The 21,674-nt window shown below is 40.7% G+C and overlaps 1 protein-coding gene across 4 annotated transcripts in view; it reads left to right on the top strand.

Moving 5' to 3' along the window:
• The window catches only part of SPIRE1 (spire type actin nucleation factor 1), a 182,592-nt gene that overhangs the window by 152,803 nt on the left and 8,115 nt on the right, over positions 1 to 21,674 (top strand). For 2 of the 4 annotated variants that reach the window (XM_006164050.2, XM_006164049.2), the window contains 3 exons: positions 8,506 to 8,596; positions 14,535 to 14,677; positions 17,235 to 17,408. In XM_006164050.2, the coding sequence (XP_006164112.1) occupies positions 8,506 to 8,596; positions 14,535 to 14,677; positions 17,235 to 17,408 (408 nt within the window). The remainder of the gene's footprint in view (positions 1 to 8,505; positions 8,597 to 14,534; positions 14,678 to 17,234; positions 17,409 to 21,674) is intronic. The other 2 variants (XM_006164052.2, XM_006164051.2) reach the window with 1 other exon arrangement.

The raw sequence follows: 21,674 nt of genomic DNA, 5'->3' as shown, positions 1-21,674 counted from the left end.
TTGGATTTGAAACCCAAACCTAACCCCAAAGTCTTTGAATCTCATGAGCTCACTGGTATTCAAACTGACAGTATATGAGAAGGCCTGAATTTTTAAAAATAGTTTTTTAATTGAAAGAGGCCTTAGAAAAATTTGTCCAGAATTGGCTAGCCTTCTAGCCTAGTGGTGGTTAAGGAAGCCAGATCCCATCCTTGTGTTCCAAATCATTACTTCACAGTGAGAAAAACTGAGCCTCTAGTGGAGGTGGAGACACATGGTTATAACAGGTTAGAAAAGCCATGCAGGGCTTTAGTAGCAGAACCCCTAGTAAAGTCTGCCTCCACACCAGGCCTTTAGTTCCTGGAAACCTTGGTTCAGTGCCTCTGACTTCTCTGTAGTAACCTCTGCCAGACTGTCTCAGGTGACTTTTTAAAAATATATATTATTTATTTAATTGTACTTATTTTTTTAATTTGGCCAGAGAGAAACAGAGTAAGGGAAAGTGGGAAAGCAAGTTGCTAGGTCCAGGTCACGAACCACGGTTAGCCATGTGGGAAACCACCTGAACCGCCACACCACCTGCTGGCCCCTCAGGTAACTTCTTTTTAAATGACAGGTAAGTTTTGATTGCAGCCATATCAACGGTTCCAGTAGGAGAGCCAAGTAAAGGAGCTGTTTCTGAGCCTTCGCTAAGCTGCTTTTCAGGAAAGGGAAGGTCCCCACTCCTGTTAAGTGAGTGGGTGGGCAGATGGGCCTCTGAGACGATGCCGCCAACATTGGATGACAGTGACTCTCTGGGAGCAAAGCACAGGGCAGGAGGCTCTCCAGCAGCCGCAGGCCTAACCAGAGAAGTCCTGACTCAGTGAGTATCTAGACCAGTCAGAGGACCAGACAGCAAACCAGGACAGGCAATAGAAAAGACTGATGTCAGAGACCCATCAGAATTCCTCAGACAGGCAAAATGGCTAGTCAACAGAAATAGACATGAATGGACAAGCACAAGCAGTAGTCTTTGTGCACACACACGGACATAGCGTGCGCACACACACACAGACACACACACACACACAATGTGCACAAATACCCCTCACCCAGGGAAGCTGACCTCCCAAAGTTTCCAGACTCTAATTCTGGTTTTCTCTGTGATTCTTCTGCTGTAGGAAGTAATCCTAGAGATTAGTTTTCAGTCAGTCAGAAAATCGTGTGTGGCTGCCTATGGTGGGCATGTAGGGACAGAGGACCATCGACAGCTTGGCAGGGGTGCAATTTAATATTTAATACAAGGAGAAGGGATTGTGGTGTGATCACACCCCGCCGGCCTTGCTTTCTTCTTCTCTTCTGTCTGTTTATGTGTCTCTGGCAAGCCCATGCACCCTCTTGCAAATTTTTTTAATTAACTCTTTTTTTTTAAAGTGAGAGTGCAGTAGCAATGTTTAGCATTACTGGTGGGAAAATCAGACTATTGCCTTTAACTTCACCCAAATAGAAAATGTAATTTCCCTAGAGCCACCTCTGCGAGTTTTCAGCATTTTTTGGAAGGAGGAATTGAGGAAAGATACTTCTTTTCAGTTTATACATTTGACCTGGAAAGGGTCATGAAAGCCTTCCCATCTAACCGCCTCGTTTCCTAGGTGAAAACGATGCTCAGAGAAGTTATGTGCCCAGGTCCTCCTGACTTACTAGAGCAGCACTGGCTCTTTAAGGCACAACTCAACTGTCCAGTTAAGTTGCCTTGATTCCTTAAAGAATTTTCAAGACCATCAAACACTGCATCATCATTTAAAGATCAGAAGTAGTGTTGGAAAAATCTAGCTTTGATGTTTTGTAGAGCTTCACTGAGATGAAGGTATGAAGGAGAAGAGGCCCCCAGTGAAGCGTTCCTCCACAGCTCTCATTGTTTGGGAAGTCGCTATGTAAAAAAAGACATGAAATAACTGAGTAAGCATGAGAGGGGCCCATGGCATATGTAGTCAGGTGACAGATGGCATGCTGGGAGCAGAGTGGGAAATATAAATATTTTAATATTTTATACAAATACAAATTTTTTTTATTTTATATGTAGTTACTTCTGAAGGACAAGAGTATGCCCTGACCCCAGTACTTCAAAAGAATCTGTTAGACTTTCTCGTATTTCATTGTCTTTGACATTTTAACATTCGTAGTGGTGAAACTATTGATCTTTTTCATTTGCTTAAAAGAGACTTCATTCTTACTGATTTACTTACTTATAGAGCCAATTTTTTTTCCAGAGGTAATTTTTTATGGAAATAATTATATGTTCATTCTACAGAACTTCATAACCAGGTTCCACTTATGAGTAAAGAAGCATAATCTGTTTCTTTCTTAACACTAGCAAAGGTGACAACATAAAATTAGACTTTTCAAAATGTTTCTGGGCAGCCGGTGCATAGCCTTGTGATTAAGAGCAGCTAGATCCCACACAGCCCATGAGGGTTTGCATTCCAGCCCCAAAGACTTGAGAAACATACTGGGCATGTGTGTGTGCATGCCCGGACCCTTGACAGGATAGAGAAATGGAAGACAAGAGGTTGCAGCACGACCACGCCCCATTGGGGGGGTGCCTTCCCCCTTCCTCTATTTCTTTTTTCTTTTTGAGAGTTTTTTTGTTTTTTGTTTTTTGTTTTTTTGCTACAGGGTGCATGCGCTCGCCAGACAGACAGAGGCATAGAGACCGAAAGCAAGAAATCACCCCCCAAGGGGATGGTCATGCCGCAATCCCTTCTCCATTCTCCTTTCAGGATCTTGGGCACGCACGCACACGCACCCAGCGTGAGTTTTAAGCCACCGGGTCCGGGACGCGAACCGCGGTTGACTACGTGGGAGTCCAGCAACATAGCCATTACGCTAACTGCTGGTTCCCCCGCCCCTTCCTCTATTTCTGTCTTTCTGTTTAGCACACATATGCTCTGGCAAATGAAAACAAACAAAACTTTTTTTTTTTTTTTTTTTTGAGAGGTTTTGCTATAGGGTGCATGCGCTTGCCAGAAAGAGAGAGACAGAGAGATAGAAAGCGAGAAATCACCCCCCCAGGGGGGGATGGCCACACCGCAATCCCTTCTCCATTCTCCTCTTGGGATCTTGGGCACGCACGCACACGTGCCTGGTGTAAGTTTAAGCTGCCGGGTCCAGGACGCGAACCGTGGTCGACTACATGGGAGTCCAGCAACTGCTGGTCCCACAAATAAAACTTTTTAAAAAATTTCTGGGGATGTAGGCTGAAGAGGCAGTGTGAAAGTTTCTGCTATTTTAATTAGGACAGCCCACTTCATCAGGTAATGGGAAGTACTATATATGGGAAGTACTATATATATATATATATTTTTTTTTTCCCTTTCCTAAGAAATACTCTTGGTTTTCTGCTTTCTTTTGACCTTCCATAAGGGTAATACTGTTTTAATTGCTTGCTCGCTGTCCTGGAGAGGTATGTGATCTAAACCATATCTGGGATGGAGGCTTTGCTTACATTGCTTAATTCTTCATGATAAGTCTCAAGAACACGGAGGTCACTGTCGAAACCTTCTTGTTTGAACTGTGTAGTTTATACGGCCCATTTTCTTCCTGAACAGATCCTTTATATTGTAAGGTGTTCGAGACTAATGACTTCAGCAGTAGGTGAGGCCAGTTTTTAGTGAGAGGTTAATTCCTTTTATTAAAATTGGTTTTCATTCTAATTTCTGATTTATATGTAATTATACTTTTTGGGGCGTATGGTTTTTCAAAGCATATGTGTAATGTGTAATAATCAAATCAAATGTTTAAACATATATTCACTGTATTCATTCATATTTAACATTACATTATGTTGTATGCCTTGAAAATTCACTTTACTGTTTATTTTTTCAAAGTATATGCTAAATTAGCAGGATGTTCTTTATTGTAATACACTTTTCTTTAACTATTCTACTTGTTCACTTGCACTCTGGTGACCATTAACTAGTTTCTCTCCTTACACCCACCCCCTCCAGCTTCTAGTACCTGCCGTTACTGTTCTCTTCCTCCATGCCATCTAGTCTTTTAGATTCCACTGACTGAGGACACTCAGAGTTAGACAGTATTTGTCTTTCATAGTCTAACTTACTTCACTTAGCGTTGTATCTCCTTAGTTCATCAAGTTTGTCACAAGTGACAGGAATTCACTATTGTTTATGGCTAAGTAGTATTCCACTGTATATATGTACCACATTTTATTTATCCATTTATTGTTTGTTGGGAACTTAAGTTGACTCCTTGTTTTAGCTATTGTGGACAATGCTGCAATAAACATGAATGCGCAAATGTCTCTCCAAACAGTGATTTCCTGTCCTTTGGGTATCCTAATAATGGGATTACTGGTTTCGGAGATAGTTCTCTTTTGGTTTTCTGGTTTTGTTTTGTTTTGTTAAGAGGACATGTGTGCTCTCCAGAGAGAGAAAAAAACACTCTCCAGTGGCACATGGTCACATCACAATCCCTTTTCCTCTATCTCTGCTTCCTGTCAAGATTTTGAGCACACACACATGCACCTGCCATGTTTCTCAATCCACCAGGTCTGGGAATCAAACCGCACAGTTAGCTATGTGGGATCCAGCTACCTTAACTAGCCCTTGGAGCTGGCCCTATTTTTAGATTTTTTGAGGAACCTCCATACTGTTTTCTGCAGTGGTTATCCTGGTTTACATTTCCACTAACAATGTACAAGAATTCCTTTTCCAGGGCCAATAGGTGGCCTGGTGGTTAAAACACTGAACTCTCACATGGCTGACTGCCGTTCAAATCCTGGACCTTGTGGCTTGCTTTCTCACTTTTCTTCTCTCTTTTTCTGTCTCTGGTGAGTGCACGCACCCTATAGCAAATTAAACAATAAATAAAATTACATAATTATTTTTTTAAATCATTAAAGTTGACCATAAACTTCCATTTCTAACAAAATGAGAACTGTTGGAATCTGTTGGTTCGTCGGAAAAGTCGTGACATGTTTTTCTATACAAAAATGCATTGTGACTTTTCCAACAATCCAATAGATAACCTTTTTTCTTTTTAGAGATTTTTTAATAGTGCGCCTGCACTTGCTGGAGAGACAGAGACAGCAAGCGAGAAATCACCCCCCATGGGGATGGCCACACCACAATCCTTTCTTTTCCATTTTCCTCTCTGGATTTTGGGTAGCCATGCACACAAATCCGGCATGAATTTTAAGTTGCTGGGTCTGGGACTCAAACCATGGCTGACTACATGGGAGTCCAGCGATATAACCATTGCACCATCTGCTGGTTCACTCATTTTAGAGGTTTTCTTTGCCTTAGGCTGCATGCAGTCACCAGAGGGAGAGACAGAGACACTGAGAGGGAAAGTGAGAAATCACCCCAAGTGGATGATGGCCACACTGCAATCCATTGTCTTCCATTCTCCTCCCATGATCTTGAATGTGCATGCACATGTACCCAGCATGAGTTTCAAGCCACCAGGCCCAAAGCTTAAACTTCAGTCAACCATGGGGCAGTCCAGTGACGTAACCACGACACCATCTGCTGGCCCCATGTTTTTTAGTAATACCCATTCTGGCTGAGTTATAGTGACACCTCATCATGGTTTTGATTTGTATTTCCCTTATGATTAGAGATCTTTAACATTTTTTCATATGATTTTTGGCCTTTTCTTCCTTTGAGAGATGTTCATTCAGGTTGGTTGGCAGTTTTTTAACTGGATTATTGATTGAGGGAGGGCAGGCAAGCTTGTTTAAGTTCTTTATATATCGTGGTTATCAATCCCTTATCTGAAGTTTGGTTAAAAATATTTTCTCCCATTCTGTGATTTGTCTCTTTATTCTTTCGGCTGTTTCTTATGCTGTGCAGAAGCCTTTAGCTTGAATTAATCCCACTTGTCTGTTTTGTCAATGTTATCTGTGCTTTAGGGATTGCAAGAAATCTTTGCCTAAATCAATATCTTGAAGTGTTTCCCCTGTACTTTATTCAAGTAGTTTTATGTTTTGGGGATCTACTTTTAGTTCTTTCATCCATTTTGAGTTAATTTTTATAAATAGCAAAAAATAAGGATCCAGTTTCATTATTTTGCAAATTAATACTCCGTTTTCCCAGCACTGTTTATTGACGAGACTGTCTTTTCCCCACTGAATTGTCTTAGGACGTTTGTCAGAAGTCAGTTGGCTCTATGTTCTTGGGTTTATATCTGGATTCTCATTCTGTTCCATTCGTCTGTGTGTTTATTTTTGTGCCAGTACCATGCTGTTTTGGTGGTTATGACTTTTGGTGGTTTCGAGGACAGAGTGATGCCTTCAACTTGACTCTTTTTTGCTTAGTATTACTTTGGCAATATGAGGTTTGTTGTGATTCCAAACGAATTTTACAATTTTTTTTTCTGTTTCTCTGAAGACTGTTACTAGTATTTTGATAAGAATTATATTGAATTTGCAGATCACTTCATTAGTACTAGCATTTTTTTAAAGAATTATTTATTTATTTTATTGTAATTTGACCAGAGAGGGAGAGTGAGAAAGAGAGAGGAAGAGAGAGAAGGAGAGAAAGCAAGACACCAGGTCCAGGACTTGAACTACTGTTGGCCATGTGAGAGTCCAGTGCTTTTACTACCACACCACCTGCTGGCTCCAGTATTGGCATTTCAACTATGTTGATTCTTCCAGGAATAAGGGATGTCTTTCCTTGTTTTAATCATTTTTTTAGTGTTTTTGCTTAATTTTTATAGCTTTTGTTATAGAAATCATTCACCTTAGTTAAATTTATCCTTAGATAATTTATTTGTATGTGTGTTAGGGATGGAAGTGTTGTAAATGAGATTACTTTCTTCTGTCTGAGTTCATTCATTGTTAGTCAACAAAAACATTGATGGTTTTTGTATGCTGATTCTGTGTCCTGCAACTTTATCAAGTTCATTTATCACATTCAAGAGTTTTAGTTGATAAATTCTTTAGATTTTTCTATGTATATGATCACATCATCTAGAAATACAGTTTAACTTCTTTCTTTCCAATTTGAGTGAAATGCCCGATTGCATTGGCTAGGACTTCCAGTACTGTGTTGAATATGACTGGAGAAAGTACACATTAAAAGCTAAATCTTAAAATCGCCTTAGCTAAGGTGGTCAAAAAGAATTTTTACTTGCCATTTACTTCACATAGTCATGGACGAATATATTTACCTAATCTTATTATTTCTGTATTTAAACATTCTTAGCAGTTTTCTGTAGATATTATAGTGGAAATTAGTTGTCTTCTGGTTAATGTCATAGATAGTAAATATGTATTGAATAAACGTTGCACCTCATTTTTATTTTTTAGATTTTTTCCCCCATAGAGCACGTGCACTCGCCAGAGAGAGACAGAGACAGAAAGAGAGGGAAAGTTAGAAATCAACTCCCAGGGGGATGATCATGCCACAATCCCTTCTCCTCCACTCTGCTCTTGGAATTTTGGACACACCCTCACAATTGCCCAGTGTGTATGCTAGACCACAGATCTAGGACTTGAATTGCAGATCAACCATGTGGAGCCCAATGCCTGATCCAACACACCACATGCTGGCCCTGTACCTCATTTTAATTAAGTCTAAAATTAAGGTTTCTTCTCACTTGCAAAAGGGAGCTTAAATTTTATTTAGCACAATATAGATACTTTTCTAGATTCATATGACACTTCATGAAATGTTTATTTTTATCCATTCATTCAACAAATACATATTCATTACTTAGTGGTGGGTTTGGTACAAGATACGCAGCAATGAATAAGGTCCACCACCTGCCTTTGATGGGCTCATAGTGTATTATTTTTTTTAATGTATTGAAATTCTTCTACAAATAATATTACCCGCCATTTATTGTGTGCCAAGTAATGCGTTAAACATTTTGAGTGCACAATCTTGTTTAATTCTTCCAATAATCCCTATGGAAGAAGTGGTCTTAAATATCCTTTCTTACAAATGACGAAACTGAAGTGAGACACTAGCTTAGTGGCACATCTGAGTAGTAAGGGGCAAAGCCAGGATATAAACTCAGACCTGTCTGACTGCAGACCTCCTCTACTTTGTCTTCTACTAGCCTTGAACCTTTGCCATTATATTTAGGTGCCTCTTTTTTTTTTTTAACTTATTTATTTATATTAACTTGACCAGAGAGGGACAGATAGAGAGAGAGAGGGAAAGTGAGAAAACAAGCCACCAGGTCTGGGACTCCAATCATGACTGGCCATGTGGGACTCCAGCTCCCTCAACCACTATGCCACTTGGCAGCCCCTTAGGTGCCTTTTTTATTTATTTTTTTAAAGAATTATTTAATTTTATTTATTCATTCATTTATTTTAGTTTTGACCAGAAAGAGAGGGAAAATGAGAAAGCAAGCCACCAGGTTTGGGACTCGAACCGTGGTCAGCCATGCGGGAGTTTCCAGCGCCTTAACCACCATGCCACCTGCTGATCCCCAGGTGCCTCTTTTTAAAGTAACTGTCAAGTAGTAAAATGTGAGCATTAATGTCTAAGCAGTCTCTCTGTCTCTCTGCAGGAAGAAACTCTGCATAAGTCAACCAGCAGCAGCAGTGTGTCTCCCTCCTTCTTGGAAGATCCAGTGCTAGAGGCCATGGCCACAAGGAAAAGTGAGTATTAATGGTACAAAGAACTTGAGTTGAGTACCTGACAAGACACTGCTGGCCTAGCACAGGGGTCCTATACTGCCCTATCATCATCTTGTATACAAAGAATGAACCCTGGTCTCTCACTACTCAGAGCAGGAATACAAGGGATTTTTCTAGGGTGGCATCATAAGGCAGGACCTCAGGTTCTTCTTTTTTAAAGAGGTTTTTGCTGTAGGGTGTGTGCTCTCACCAGAGAGAGGGAGAGATAAAGTGAGAAGAAGAATCCTCAGGTTCTTTTCTTTATTTTTTAAAGAGGTTTTTGCCATAGGACATGTGTATTTACCAGAGAGAGACAGTGAGAAAGAGAGAAATCACCCCCCAGGGATGATGGCCATGCCACGATACCTTCTCCATTTTCCTCTTAGGATCTTGGGCACACATGCACATGCACCTGGCATGAGTTTTAAGCCACCAACTCCAGGACTCAAACCTATGGTCAGCCACGTGGGAGTCCAGCAATGTAACCAGTATGCTATCTGCTGGTCCCAAACCTCAGGTTCTTAACTTATGACAGATCAGGCACACTCGTGTTTATAGGTAATAGTTATGGGAAATAAGTGAACTACATTATGTGTCTGAAACAAACCATTTGTAATCAGTCCCACCAGTCTACTTCTTGCCACACACACACCCATTCCTACATGAATGTTTAGTGAAAACCCCAAAATAGAAAATTTAATGCTAAGCAAATTAAGCCAGACTATGAAAGACAGATATTATATATCCCCATTCAGTATATACTGAATGTTTGCACTCTATGGCAGAAATCAAAAGATTCAAAGATATAATAGTAAGAAGGGCAAGTGTAGACACCAGACACTATGGAGGAGAGAGAGGATTGTATGGAGGAGGAGGGAGGGGCTCAGGGAAAAAAAAACATGTTACAGACACAGGAACATAAAGTCCTCTGTTGAAAATGACATATATGGGGTCAGCCAGTTGCATGATAATTGGGGTGACTGGATTCCACATGGCCAACTTGTAGTTTTGAGTGCCAGACTTGACAACTTGAAAAACATCCCAAGTGTGAGTGCATGAGCGCCCCAAATCCCAAGAACAGAATGGAGGAGAAGGGATTGCGATGTGGTCATCCTCACTTAGGGATGATTTCTCACTCCTCCACTTCCTTTCCCTCTGTCTCTCTCTGGCATGTGCCTGTGCCCTATAGCAAACTAAAAAAAAAAGAAAAAAGAAGAAGATATATATGGTAATATCTTTGATTTGATTACCATGCACTGGGCATGTTTTGAAAAACAATATTGTACAACTATAAAGATGTGCAATCATTAAAGCCAAGTAAATCAAAAAGATTTTTTTAAATAGAAGAAAAAAGACCCTGACAAATAAACATATAAAAAGTAATTTGTGGGACCAGCAGTTGACATAATGGCTACATTTCTGAACTCCCACGTAGTTGACCACAGTTCAAGTCCTGGATCTGGTGCTTAAACTCACGCCGGGCATGTGTGTGTGTGTGCCCAAGATCCCAAGAGGAGAATGGAGAAGGAATTGCAGCGTGGCCACCCCCCCAGGGGGTGATTTCTCACTCTGTCTCTCTGTCTCTCTGTCTCTGTCTTTCTGGAAAGCGCATGCACCCTATAGCAAAAATCTCTTTTTAAAAAAAAAAGTAATTTGTAATTACATTTGACATTTATAAATCTAGAAAAACTGCCACTGACATAGTATGTATTTTTTTTTTAAAGAATTCTTTCTTTATGGGTCTGGCAAGTGGCATGGTGGTTAGGAGTGCTGGACTCCCACATGGTCAACCGCGGTTTGAGTCCTGGACCTGTTGGCTTACTTTTTCACTTTCTGTCTGTCTGTCTGTCTCTCCCTCTCTGTGTATGTGTGTGTGTCTTTCTGGTAAAATTTTTTTTAAAAAGAATTATTTATTTAATTTTATTTGTTATTGTCATGTTTTTTTTAATTTGACCAGAGAGATGGGGGAAGGGAAGGAGGGTGGGAAGTGAGAAAGCAAGCCACCAGGTCCAGGACACGTACCACAGTTGGCCATGTGAGAGTCCAGCACCTTAACAACCGCTATACCACCTGCCAGCCCTGACATAGTATGTACTTTAAAATATTAAAATAAAAAACACTCATTAAAAAAAAAAAACATCATTATAACTCTTCATACAATAGATTCTGAATATAAACATCAAACTTAAGTGATTTCTAAAGACTTATAGTAATCTTTTCCACTTATGACATCATTATAAATGTTTAAAAATTAATTAATTATGAGACCAGCAGATGGTATAGCAATTACGTCGCTGTACTCCCACATGGCCAACTGTGGTTCAAATCCCAGACCTAGTGGCTTGAAAATCCCACCAGGATGAGACCAGAAGATGGCATAATGGTTACATCATTGGACTCCCATGTAGTCAACCGTGGTTAGAGTTCCAGACCTGGCGACTCAAAACTCATGGGGGGAGGGGGACCAGCAGGTGGCATGCCATGGTGGTTAAGGTGTTGGACATCCCACATGACTGACCATGGTTTGAATCCCAGACGTGGTGGCTTGCTTCCTCACTTTCTTTCTCTCTCTCTCTCTCTCTCTCATCAAATTTTAAAAAATGGATGAATAAATAAAATGTTTTTAAAAAGACAAACAAAAAAACTCAAGCAGCATGTGTGTATGCATGCCCAAGATCCCAAGAGGAGAATGGAGGAGAAGAGACTGCGGTGTGGCCGCCACCACCCTCCACCTCCCCCATCGAGGATGATTTCTTGCTTTCTTGTCTCTCCAGCAAGTGCATGTGCCCTATAGCAAAAATCTCTTAAAAAAAAAAAAAAAGAAGAAGAAAGAAAATCACACCGGGTGTGTGTGCCCAATATCCCAGGAGAAGAATGGAAGAAAAGGGATTATAGTATGGCTATTCCCCCTAGGGTGTGATTTCTCACTTTCTGAGTCTGTCTGTCTGTCTGTCTCTCTCTCTCTCTATCTCTATCTCTCTCGGTCCCCCCTCTCTGGTGAGTGCATGTGCCCACAGGCAAAAACCTCCAAAAGAAATGAATGAATTGTATATTGAGATAATCTTAGAACACTGCCTTGATTTCTCCTACTCACAGAAATCTTAGTGGTTCCAGTTCTTTAAATAGTATTTTGATTTCTTAAACAGATTATGTCAGGGCTGGCAGGTGGCATGGTGGTTAAGGGTGCTGGACTCCCACATGATCGGCTGCAGTTCAAGTCCTGGACCTGGCAGCTTGCTTTCTCACTTTCCTCTCTCTCTCTCTGTGTCTCTCCCTGGTCAAAACTTGACAAACAAAGTTAAATAAAATACTTGGAAAAAAAAAAAACAGATTATGTCAAAAAGAGTAGGAGCTGTCTATGGTCATTATCTATACTTGGTATTTGGCCAGGCCCCTTAAATCCCATAATGAATTTCTATTTTTCTGTGTGTGTGTGTGTGTGTGTGTGTGTGTGTGTGTGTGTCTGCAGAAATTATGTTCTTTGTTTTTTGGAGTATTTTTTTGAGAATTATTTGTTTAATTTTATTTATTCATTCATTCATTTTAATTTGACCAAAGAGAGAGAAAGTGAGAAAGCAGGCCACCAGGTTCAGACCTCGAACCATGGTCGGCCATGTGGGAGTGTCCAGCACCTGAACCACCATACCACCTGCTGGTCCTCAATTTTTTGGAGTATTTTTAAGAATTATTTAATTTTATCTTTTTTTAAAATTTGTTATAGGGCATGTGCACTCACCAGAGAGAGAGAGAGAGAGAGAGAGAAAATAAGCTGTCAGTTCCAGTACTCATACATCCATGTGAGAGTCCAGCTTTAACCACCACACCACCTACTGGCCCTGTTCTTTGTTTTTCCTTAGTGATCTGTCTTAATGGGACAGTCCAAGTGGATGAATCATGTTTAACTTTGTGTCGACTCTCGCTCTGTCACCCACTACATTGAAGCAGCCTTAATTTGTTATTAGTATAAGAAGAAATCCTAAATAAAACTCTGGCAGCATAATTTATTTCTAATGTTCTCCTTATGTTTTCAAATGTGAATCCAGACCATTCAGATACTAAAACATTTTCTTTTCAGTGTTCCAAAATACTACTAAGCAGAGGAGAACAATAGCACAGTAATAGTACCAAAGCTAAAATTTATGTTTTGTAGTTTAAATACAGCTTAAGGGCCAGCAGATTGCATAGTGGTTACATCACTGGACTCCCACATGGCCAGCCACAGTTCGAGTCCCAGACCCAGTGGCTTGAAACTCAATGCGAGGTGCGCGTGCATACATGTCTAAGATCCCAGGAGGAAAAGAGAGGAGAAGGGATTGCGGCATGGCCATACCCACTGGGGGATCAGTTCTCCCCTTCCCTCTCTCTGTCTCTGTCTCTTTCTCCTTGCGAGCACACACACTCTAAGGCAAAAATACAAACCTAAAAAAAAGCTTAATTTCAACCTATAGACAAAATGTTTTTATAAATAGAGAGTTTTTATAATTATCTTTTCAAATTGTCTTTTCTGGGACCAGCAGATGGCATAGCAGTTATGTCACTGGACTCGCAAAAGACCAAATGCAGTTCAAGTTCCAGACCCAGTGGCTTCAAACTCACTCCAGGCATGTGTGCGTATATTTCCAAGATCCCAGGAGGAGGACAGAGGAGAAGGGATTGTGGCGTGGCCATCTCCCTGCGGGGTGATTTCTCACTTTCTGTCTTTCTGTCTCTCTCTGTCTCTCTGGTGAGCACATGTGCTCTATAGCAAAAAATCTCTACCCCAAAAAAGAAAAATGCAAGACCAGCCATGGTGGTACAGAGCAGATGAGTGCCACTACATAATTGCTAAAGCTTCACGGGAAGACAAGGTTTGGTTCCTGGCCCAGCCTTAATAGACCAGGCACAGTGATGCGTGCCAGTGGTCCCAGCTAACTGGGACATTGGGCAGGGAGATCGTGATGTGTGTCAGGACCCAGCAGACATGTCCATCTCTTCATCCTGTTCACTCGTTTATGCTTCTACTCCCTCTCTCCCCCATAAAAAAAGAATGTAAAAAGAGAATACGTTTGAGAGTTTTTATATGATTTAAGAGTCTTTTTAGCATCTAAGATTACCTATTTTTATATGTTTTAAAAATAATGCCTGAGATTTTAATTGTAAAAATCTGTGGAGTGTAATATGAGGATATTTGTATGAACAAATTTTTATCTATACTTATATTGTATTGTTATGTGTGAATTTGAAGGGATATACTTACTTTTATTTGTTGTTATTATTTTAATCTGCTATGCTATAGGGCACATGAACTCATGAGGCAGAAAGAGAGAGAAAGTAAGAAAGCAAACTGCCAGGTCTGAAACACAAACCACAGTGAGCCATGTGGGAGTCCGGTGCCTCAACTACCCTGCCACCTCTTAGCCCCCGAAAGAATATTTAAAATATGGAGCATTTTTTTTCTGTCTCCTTGCTATTTCTTTTCTTTTTTTTGGAGAGGGTTTTGCTGTAGGGCGCGTGCGCTCGCCAGACAGACAGAGAGAGACATAGAGACAGAAAGCGAGAAATCACCCCCCAGGGGGGATGGTCACACCGCAATCCCTTCTCCTCCATTCTCCTCGCGGGATCTTGGGCACGCACGCACACGCGCCTGGCGTGAGTTTTAAGCCACCGGGTCCGGGACGCGAACCGCGGTCGACTACGTGGGAGTCCAGCGACATAGCCATTACGCTAACTGCTGGTTCCCTCCTTGCTATTTCTGTAGTAAGTTTACATTGCACACATTCTTCTTTAACAGTCCTCTCTCTTAAAGTATCTCCTCAGTGCAGTAAATACTTCATCCTTGAATGAAGTGTCTAAGCTAAATAACAAGAGTTTCTGTTGGAAAATTCAGAGTCTAATATTTTGATTCTGCAAGAGAGTTCATTTTCTTTGGTTAAATTTTTAGAACCTCCAAAGTTCTTGCCCATTTCATCAACACCACAGCCAGAGAGACGGCAGCCGCCCCAGAGACGACATTCCATTGAGAAGGAAACGCCTACAAACGTGAGGCAGTTTCTACCGCCCTCCAGGCAGAGTTCCCGCTCTCTTGTAAGTACTGCAAAGACTCGAGTCATTAGCTTTCTTTTTTTTCTTTAAATTTTTTAATTAATGTTTTAAATTATTATTTATACATTAAATCACTATATACCATTAGGAAACTCTTTGAAAGGTTAGAATGAACCTAACTTACTCAGTAGCTAAAGACAACAAACTCTAGCCATAACCTAAATGAAATTTGACCAGTTTTGTTCATTCTTTAATACTGTTTTCCCCCACCCCAGAAAACTTATCAATGGTTAAAAATAATTTTAAAATGCTTTTCCTCCCTCTTTTTTTTTTTTTTTTTTTGTCACAGGGTATATATACTTGCTAGAGATAGAGGGAAAGTGAGAAATCACTCCCTGGGGTGATGAGCATGCTGTAATCCCTTCTCCTCCTTTCTCCTCCTGGGATTTTGGGCATGCACACACATCCCTGGAGTGATTTTAAGCCATCCAGTCCAGTTCATAAACCACAGTCAGCCATATAGGAGTCTAACACCTTAACCACCATGCTACATACTGGCCCCATCCTTTCAAATGATATTAATCCATTTAAAAATTATTAAAATCTTATTTAAAAAAAAACTCAGCAAAATCCGACTAAAGTAAATGGTTTATCGAAACAGAAGTACACAGGCAAGGTTAATGTTGATACATTACTAGCCATTGTACATTTTTTTCCTAGTATGCTTTGTACTATTCGGACTCGTTAACAATTTTTGCTGTTTTCAGAGACTTCCAGGTTCTTGTAATGTCTACCTGTGTCTCACAACAGTGGAACAGCACACGAGGCCCCACCAGGAAAGATGAATAGATCCCAAGCCAAATTGGTCTGCAAAGATTCTTTTGCAATCTCACTTGGCTTCAGAATATTCGCAGGCAAGATGTTAGTTTAATCACTACCACAACCTAATAGCTCAAGTTTTTTCAGATACTTACGGATAAAAAACACTAGCATATGCTTAGTCTTTGGGGTGTTTTGGTTTTGTTTTGTTTTCATTTTAGGCCATTATGAATCATCAGTTTCTAATGAAGCAACAAGTGTCCCTCCCTCAGAAAAGAAGGACCTAGCGTGGTTATGGGAAGGCAGAGCATAAGAGTATTGACATTTGATCATGCATCTCCTTCCAAAGTAAAACAGTTAAACAATTGATGATTTTTATGGTCACTTCCAACAGGGTACCTTTAACCCCTAAATAATCACTGAAATCCTGCTATTTGATGAAATGTAGTCTTGTCAGTGGCTTACCAACAGAGAAACAGAGCTCTGACCAGACAGGTTCAGAGTTTAAAATTCAAAGAGTTTTGTTCATGCGAATATGTCATCACTGTACCAAAATATACAGGTATTGTCACAACATGAAAATAAGACTTTTTTCACCAGTCCAGTGATCAGAATATTATGCTCTTCACCCAGCTTTTCTTAGAAACGAGTCTGTCTGTGTTCCTGGTCTTTGTGATCTTAAATCATCGTTATTGGGGTTAGACTTAAATTAAAAAGTAGCGATATAAAGGAACTATCAGAAACTACAAAGTAGTTTCAGCCAATAGTAGAAGTTATGCCAAGACCTTCAGCCCACATCAAGATCCCATGAAGTCTACAAGTCGTATTTCCTGGTGCAGCCGAGCTCTTAGAGAGCTTGTTCAGGCTGGGAGCCTTTCTGGTGGAGAAGGAAGGAGAGCGAGATAAACCAGTTTGCGGTCACTGAGCAGGGTGTCAGTGAACAGGCAGTGCAGCAGCACCTCTGGTCAGTACTGGAGGTGTGCAGGTGCAGCAGGACAGTGTGGAGGACACATGGAGGACAGTGACGGCGCCTTTTGAGACAAAACAAGCATCCAGCTCCTTGCATGGCCTTTTCTTGATAGTAGCCTCTCTTAGGCAATCTATAAAGTCACATTTCTATAGTAGGGTCCTCTTGCTCGGTAAGTACTATTTTTAAAAACCTGGTCATTTGAAAATGTACTACATTTTAGAAAATGAGGAATTATTTTGTCTTTGCAGCCCTTCAAGTGAAACTGGCCAGAATGTTTTTTGTTGTTAATATTTTATTTTTATTGTAAGTCCTTCTCTTTCCTTAGGATATTTAAAATGTAATTTTTTTTTCATCATTTGGGCAAATGAGGTTGATTGTACATTTATATACAAGGTGACCTGTCTTAAAATACCTTCCAGAGGCAGGCACAAAGGGCCACTGGTTTGTATTCCCAGGCGTCCTCGTGCACAGGGAGCAGTGGCCTCTGTCCTGCATCCCAGAGAGCCTCGTTTAGGAGGCTCTGAGCATTCGCGGGACCACCAAGTTACAAAAAAGCCTTACATCTAAGTCTCTGCAGCATGAACTCAGAGATTCTCTAGAACTGACTGCAATTCTCTAGGATCGACTGCTTGGTTGCTTCCTGATTTATAAGTATGGATACGTTGGCATGGCCCATTACCATGCACATAGTATGTTTTGTTTTGTTCTTTCATGATCAATAATTACTATTTGTAGGTCACTCACGTTCAGCATTATTTTCTCCTTTTCTTTTCGCCCTACCATTTTCTTTTTCCCTTATCTATTGTTCAGGTTTCTAGGATAACCCGTGTATGGCCCAGGACGCCTTTCCGACCACTTTTCTCTACCATACAAACAGCTTCTCTGCTCAGCTCTCACCCTTTTGAAGCAGCCGTGTTTGGGGTGGCAGGGGCTATGTATTATCTCTGTGAGAGAGCTCTCACCAGCAGGTGGAGATCCTCAAAGGTTGGCCTCTTTCTGCGGGTTCTGGGAATTATGTTATTCTGCATCTTTTTGACAGTGATTCCTCAACTACTGCACTCTGCAAGAATTAACAGCTTAGATGGGCACTTGGCTTCTGGTCGTTGATTCCAATCTTGCGTGGGCCGCATAGATCACACCCTGATCTCAGATGAGAGGGAAATAACTTTGAAAGGACAACAAACTCAAAATGCAGCATCTGATTGGGAGGGACCTGTGGGTGTTTGTCTCTTCAAGTGGCCTAATTGCATAGCAGGGGCAGTGCCACCTTCACGTGCAGAAGCAGGAGCTCTCCGAGCGCCTGTGTGGTGCTTTTCTGCTGGGGCTCCCCCACCCTCAGAAAGGCATATGCTCATTCATCAGCCGGCAGAGCAGCCTCGGGCCAGGCCAGGTCGTCACAATGGACTCCTGCCTAGGAGGGCGCCTCACTGCCTATTTTCCGCACACTCAACTGTGAGCTCTTAGGGCCGTGTACCCAGAGGATGGGCCACCCCAGGCTTGGGCATCCTGTCTGCCATCCAGCATTTGTTGTAAAGCTGCCTTGGAATGATCAGGCTGTTCATTTTCTGTAGAAAGAAAGTTTAAACTTTCTTTTTATTGACGTGGTTATTTAAAATATTTTAAGTAAATTGGTATTTTAATTTTTTTTCTTTGAGGTTTTTACACAGACAAAGGTATTTTACTTAGATTTTAATTTTATTTTTCTTATTTCACTCTTCACATTTTTAAGTGAAATAAAAAGCCCTAGGATCACATGAAAACCTCTTCTGCCCCCTAGTGTGGCAGGTGCTACTGAGAAGCAGGCATAGGCAGGGCCTGGCCTGCAATGCCCTGTGTTTACCGAACACATCCTTGACAGACGACCCAGCAGCTGGTGTCTTTGTTACTCTGCGTATGTAACCCATCTCAGTGTAGAAACAAGACTCCAAATGTCAGTGAGGTACAATAAATTCCCTTCTCTGTTGTCATGAAGTATGGGATAAATCTCTGTCCCTTTTCCCATTTTTGATCACTGATTGGCTAGCACATGGCCAGGTGCAGGGGTGGCTTTTTCACTCCTGCCACTCTTCCTGGTGCTGATGAAGACCTTCCCACACTTTATTATCAATCCTCCATACAGAGACATCTGTAAACTAAGTCCACACACCACTTCAGGCAAGCTCACTTCGAGTTTTAAAAGAGAGAATAATTAAACTGAACAGTTGCTGTTTTTATTTAGATCTGTCTCCTTTGGGTTTATTAAAAACTCAAAACCAGAGGTTATTTTGGATAATTTTCAAATCTCTGCTACTTATTTATGAAGATTTTGCTAATCAAAACACTATATAAAAGATGACCATCCCCATTTCTCTCGTGGATTATGCTTTCTAATCTCTAAGCTGGCTAACTCAAACCCCTTTTGAATGGTGACGTATCACTAGAATATTCAACAGAAACTCACCAGTTTTAGTAGCATGCATAAAAATAAGTTTTTAAAAGCGTATGTGTTCCTATAGCATATTGTAATCTTCATTAAAACTCTGTAAGATTTAGCCTCACTTCCCTAAATGTGAGAGTCACGTTGAAATGTGGAGAGGCAAGGCAAACAGAGCCGTGCTGGCGTTGCCGCACCCACGGGTCCACACCCAGCCATTCAGGTGAGTGGGGAGCTTGCTCTGGGAGCGCCTGGACGCGGTGTCACACACTGGACAGAGCTTTCACTCCCTGGGACAACCTGGAGTCCTCTTGACTGTTTGGGATGTTAGTACCCAGCAAGATCTAGTAAAGTTGAATTTGGTTTTGGAGGGGGAATACTGAATTTAACATTTTTGTCAGTTAAAAAAACTAAAAGCTATTCTAGTAACTGTTTATCATTCTCTTTCATGTTGCATTAAAATTTTGTTGTCCTTGGGAAAGCTCCAGAATTAAAACAAACATTAGCATTGACCTGATGGAAATTGTTTTACTCAAGGGTAGTCTGCTTGAAATTTAAAAAATAATAATAAAGAAAAAAGAAAGAAAGAAGGAAAGAGAAAGAAAACAAACCCAAAAAATCCATGATTTCTTAACATATTCTATGAAGTATTAGATTTGCATATGGTTCAAAGCAGTAAACTGAAAGTATGCATGGCTAAGCTCTTTCGTGACATAGGATTGAAGACAGCAGAGCTGTGAGGTTGATTATGAGTACTAGTATATCCACGCCATCAAAAAAGAATTCCCATCTACCTGAAATATTTACCAGCCCAAGTATCCTTGGTTGTAATGTTAATTAAATTGGCACTGTTTTATGTCTTCCTGACATGCATGTTAACAAATCTGGTTACCTAGTTATTTTCCATTCAGGTGAGTGGGGAGCTTGCTCTGGGAGCGCCTGGACGCGGTGTCACACACTGGACAGAGCTTTCACTCCCTGGGACAACCTGGAGTCCTCTTGACTGTTTGGGATGTTAGTACCCAGCAAGATCTAGTAAAGTTGAATTTGGTTTTGGAGGGGGAATACTGAATTTAACATTTTTGTCAGTTAAAAAAACTAAAAGCTATTCTAGTAACTGTTTATCATTCTCTTTCATGTTGCATTAAAATTTTGTTGTCCTTGGGAAAGCTCCAGAATTAAAACAAACATTAGCATTGACCTGATGGAAATTGTTTTACTCAAGGGTAGTCTGCTTGAAATTTAAAAAATAATAATAAAGAAAAAAGAAAGAAAGAAGGAAAGAGAAAGAAAACAAACCCAAAAAATCCATGATTTCTTAACATATTCTATGAAGTATTAGATTTGCATATGGTTCAAAGCAGTAAACTGAAAGTATGCATGGCTAAGCTCTTTCGTGACATAGGATTGAAGACAGCAGAGCTGTGAGGTTGATTATGAGTACTAGTATATCCACGCCATCAAAAAAGAATTCCCATCTACCTGAAATATTTACCAGCCCAAGTATCCTTGGTTGTAATGTTAATTAAATTGGCACTGTTTGATGTCTTCCTGACATGCATGGTAACAAATCTGGTTACCTAGTTATTTTCTAGATAACAAATCTAGTAGTGATTATCTGGTTATTTGCTCAGTTCATGTATAATTTTGTTGCAGTTTTGTCACATAGTGAGCCATCAGAAAATGTACCACAGTCATACACATCACTGATGAATAAAAGTAATCCTAGAAAACTTCTGAAATACGGTAAAAGCCGAGGAAGGCCACCATTCAGATGTGTTCAGTCAACACTGCTTACTTCGTGCCCCGCTTTGACAGCCTAACCTTCAGAAAGACAGTTCATTGTTCCCACTTGACCTACCCCTTTCTTAGTGTGGGGCAAAACAAAGTAGATATTGGACATGCCAATTTAATCCCAGCTATTCCCACTGAAAGGGAGACTTGTGTGATGGGTGATTTTTTTCCTCCTTTCATGCGTTATTTTGGGCATTTTAGAGCAAATGATGCAATCATTGTGAACAAACTACCCCTACCCTCTAAATACTAAGCTCCTCATCTTGAAAATTTAGTGGTGAGATTTTTTTCCCAAAGCATTTTTAAGCAAATTTAATCTTCCTTAAATTCGTTTGAACACAGATGATTTTGTGTTGATTTTTAATAAGAAGCAATGATTATTCAAACCACTTTCTTTTTTTTAGTAAATGCTAATGTTGGTCAGGTTTGCAACCTAGATTTATTTTTATTTTTGTCTGATTGAAAGACAGAACTGAGTGTTAAAGCCACATAAACCGACTGCATTCATAGTCATGTGCTTTCTCGTTTGGCTTGTTTGATTCCAGAATGCCGCGAGCCATGCGATTGTGTGTGTGTGGGAGTGAATTATAATGTGTTTGTGCTGAGAACATTCAGTTTCAGTGTCACTGCACCACAATGGCCCCTTGAAGCCGGGCAGGGTCTGAATGCACAAGATCGTTCTGTCTTTCTCTTAGATCGACCAATCAAGCGCGGGGCCGGATGGGGAGCGGATGGGCGTGAGGCTTATTCAGTGGGATCAGTTACATCAACATCTTCCGCAGCTGTTTTTTAGGGAAGCCATTAACATACGACAGCCAACATAAATATTTATTATGAAATTCCTGGGAGTTTCTCCACGCCTCTCCAGTGCTGACTGTGCGTTCAGCGGTTGGCAAACGGCAGGGACAGAAATGTGGGGAAGTGTAGGGCAGCTGGAGAGACTGCCTTCTGGAAGCAGGCTGCTCCAGTAGTTTGGGGTTTCAGTTCCTCTCATGCCATCAGGATTTTTAAAGGGGTGCTGGTGTAACTGATCACTCAGTAAT

The sequence above is a fragment of the Tupaia chinensis genome, unplaced genomic scaffold, assembly GCF_000334495.1.
Source record: "Tupaia chinensis unplaced genomic scaffold, TupChi_1.0 Scaffold143584_1, whole genome shotgun sequence".
Classification (NCBI taxonomy): domain Eukaryota; kingdom Metazoa; phylum Chordata; class Mammalia; order Scandentia; family Tupaiidae; genus Tupaia; species Tupaia belangeri.
This window is presented reverse-complemented; position numbering and strand designations above follow the sequence as displayed.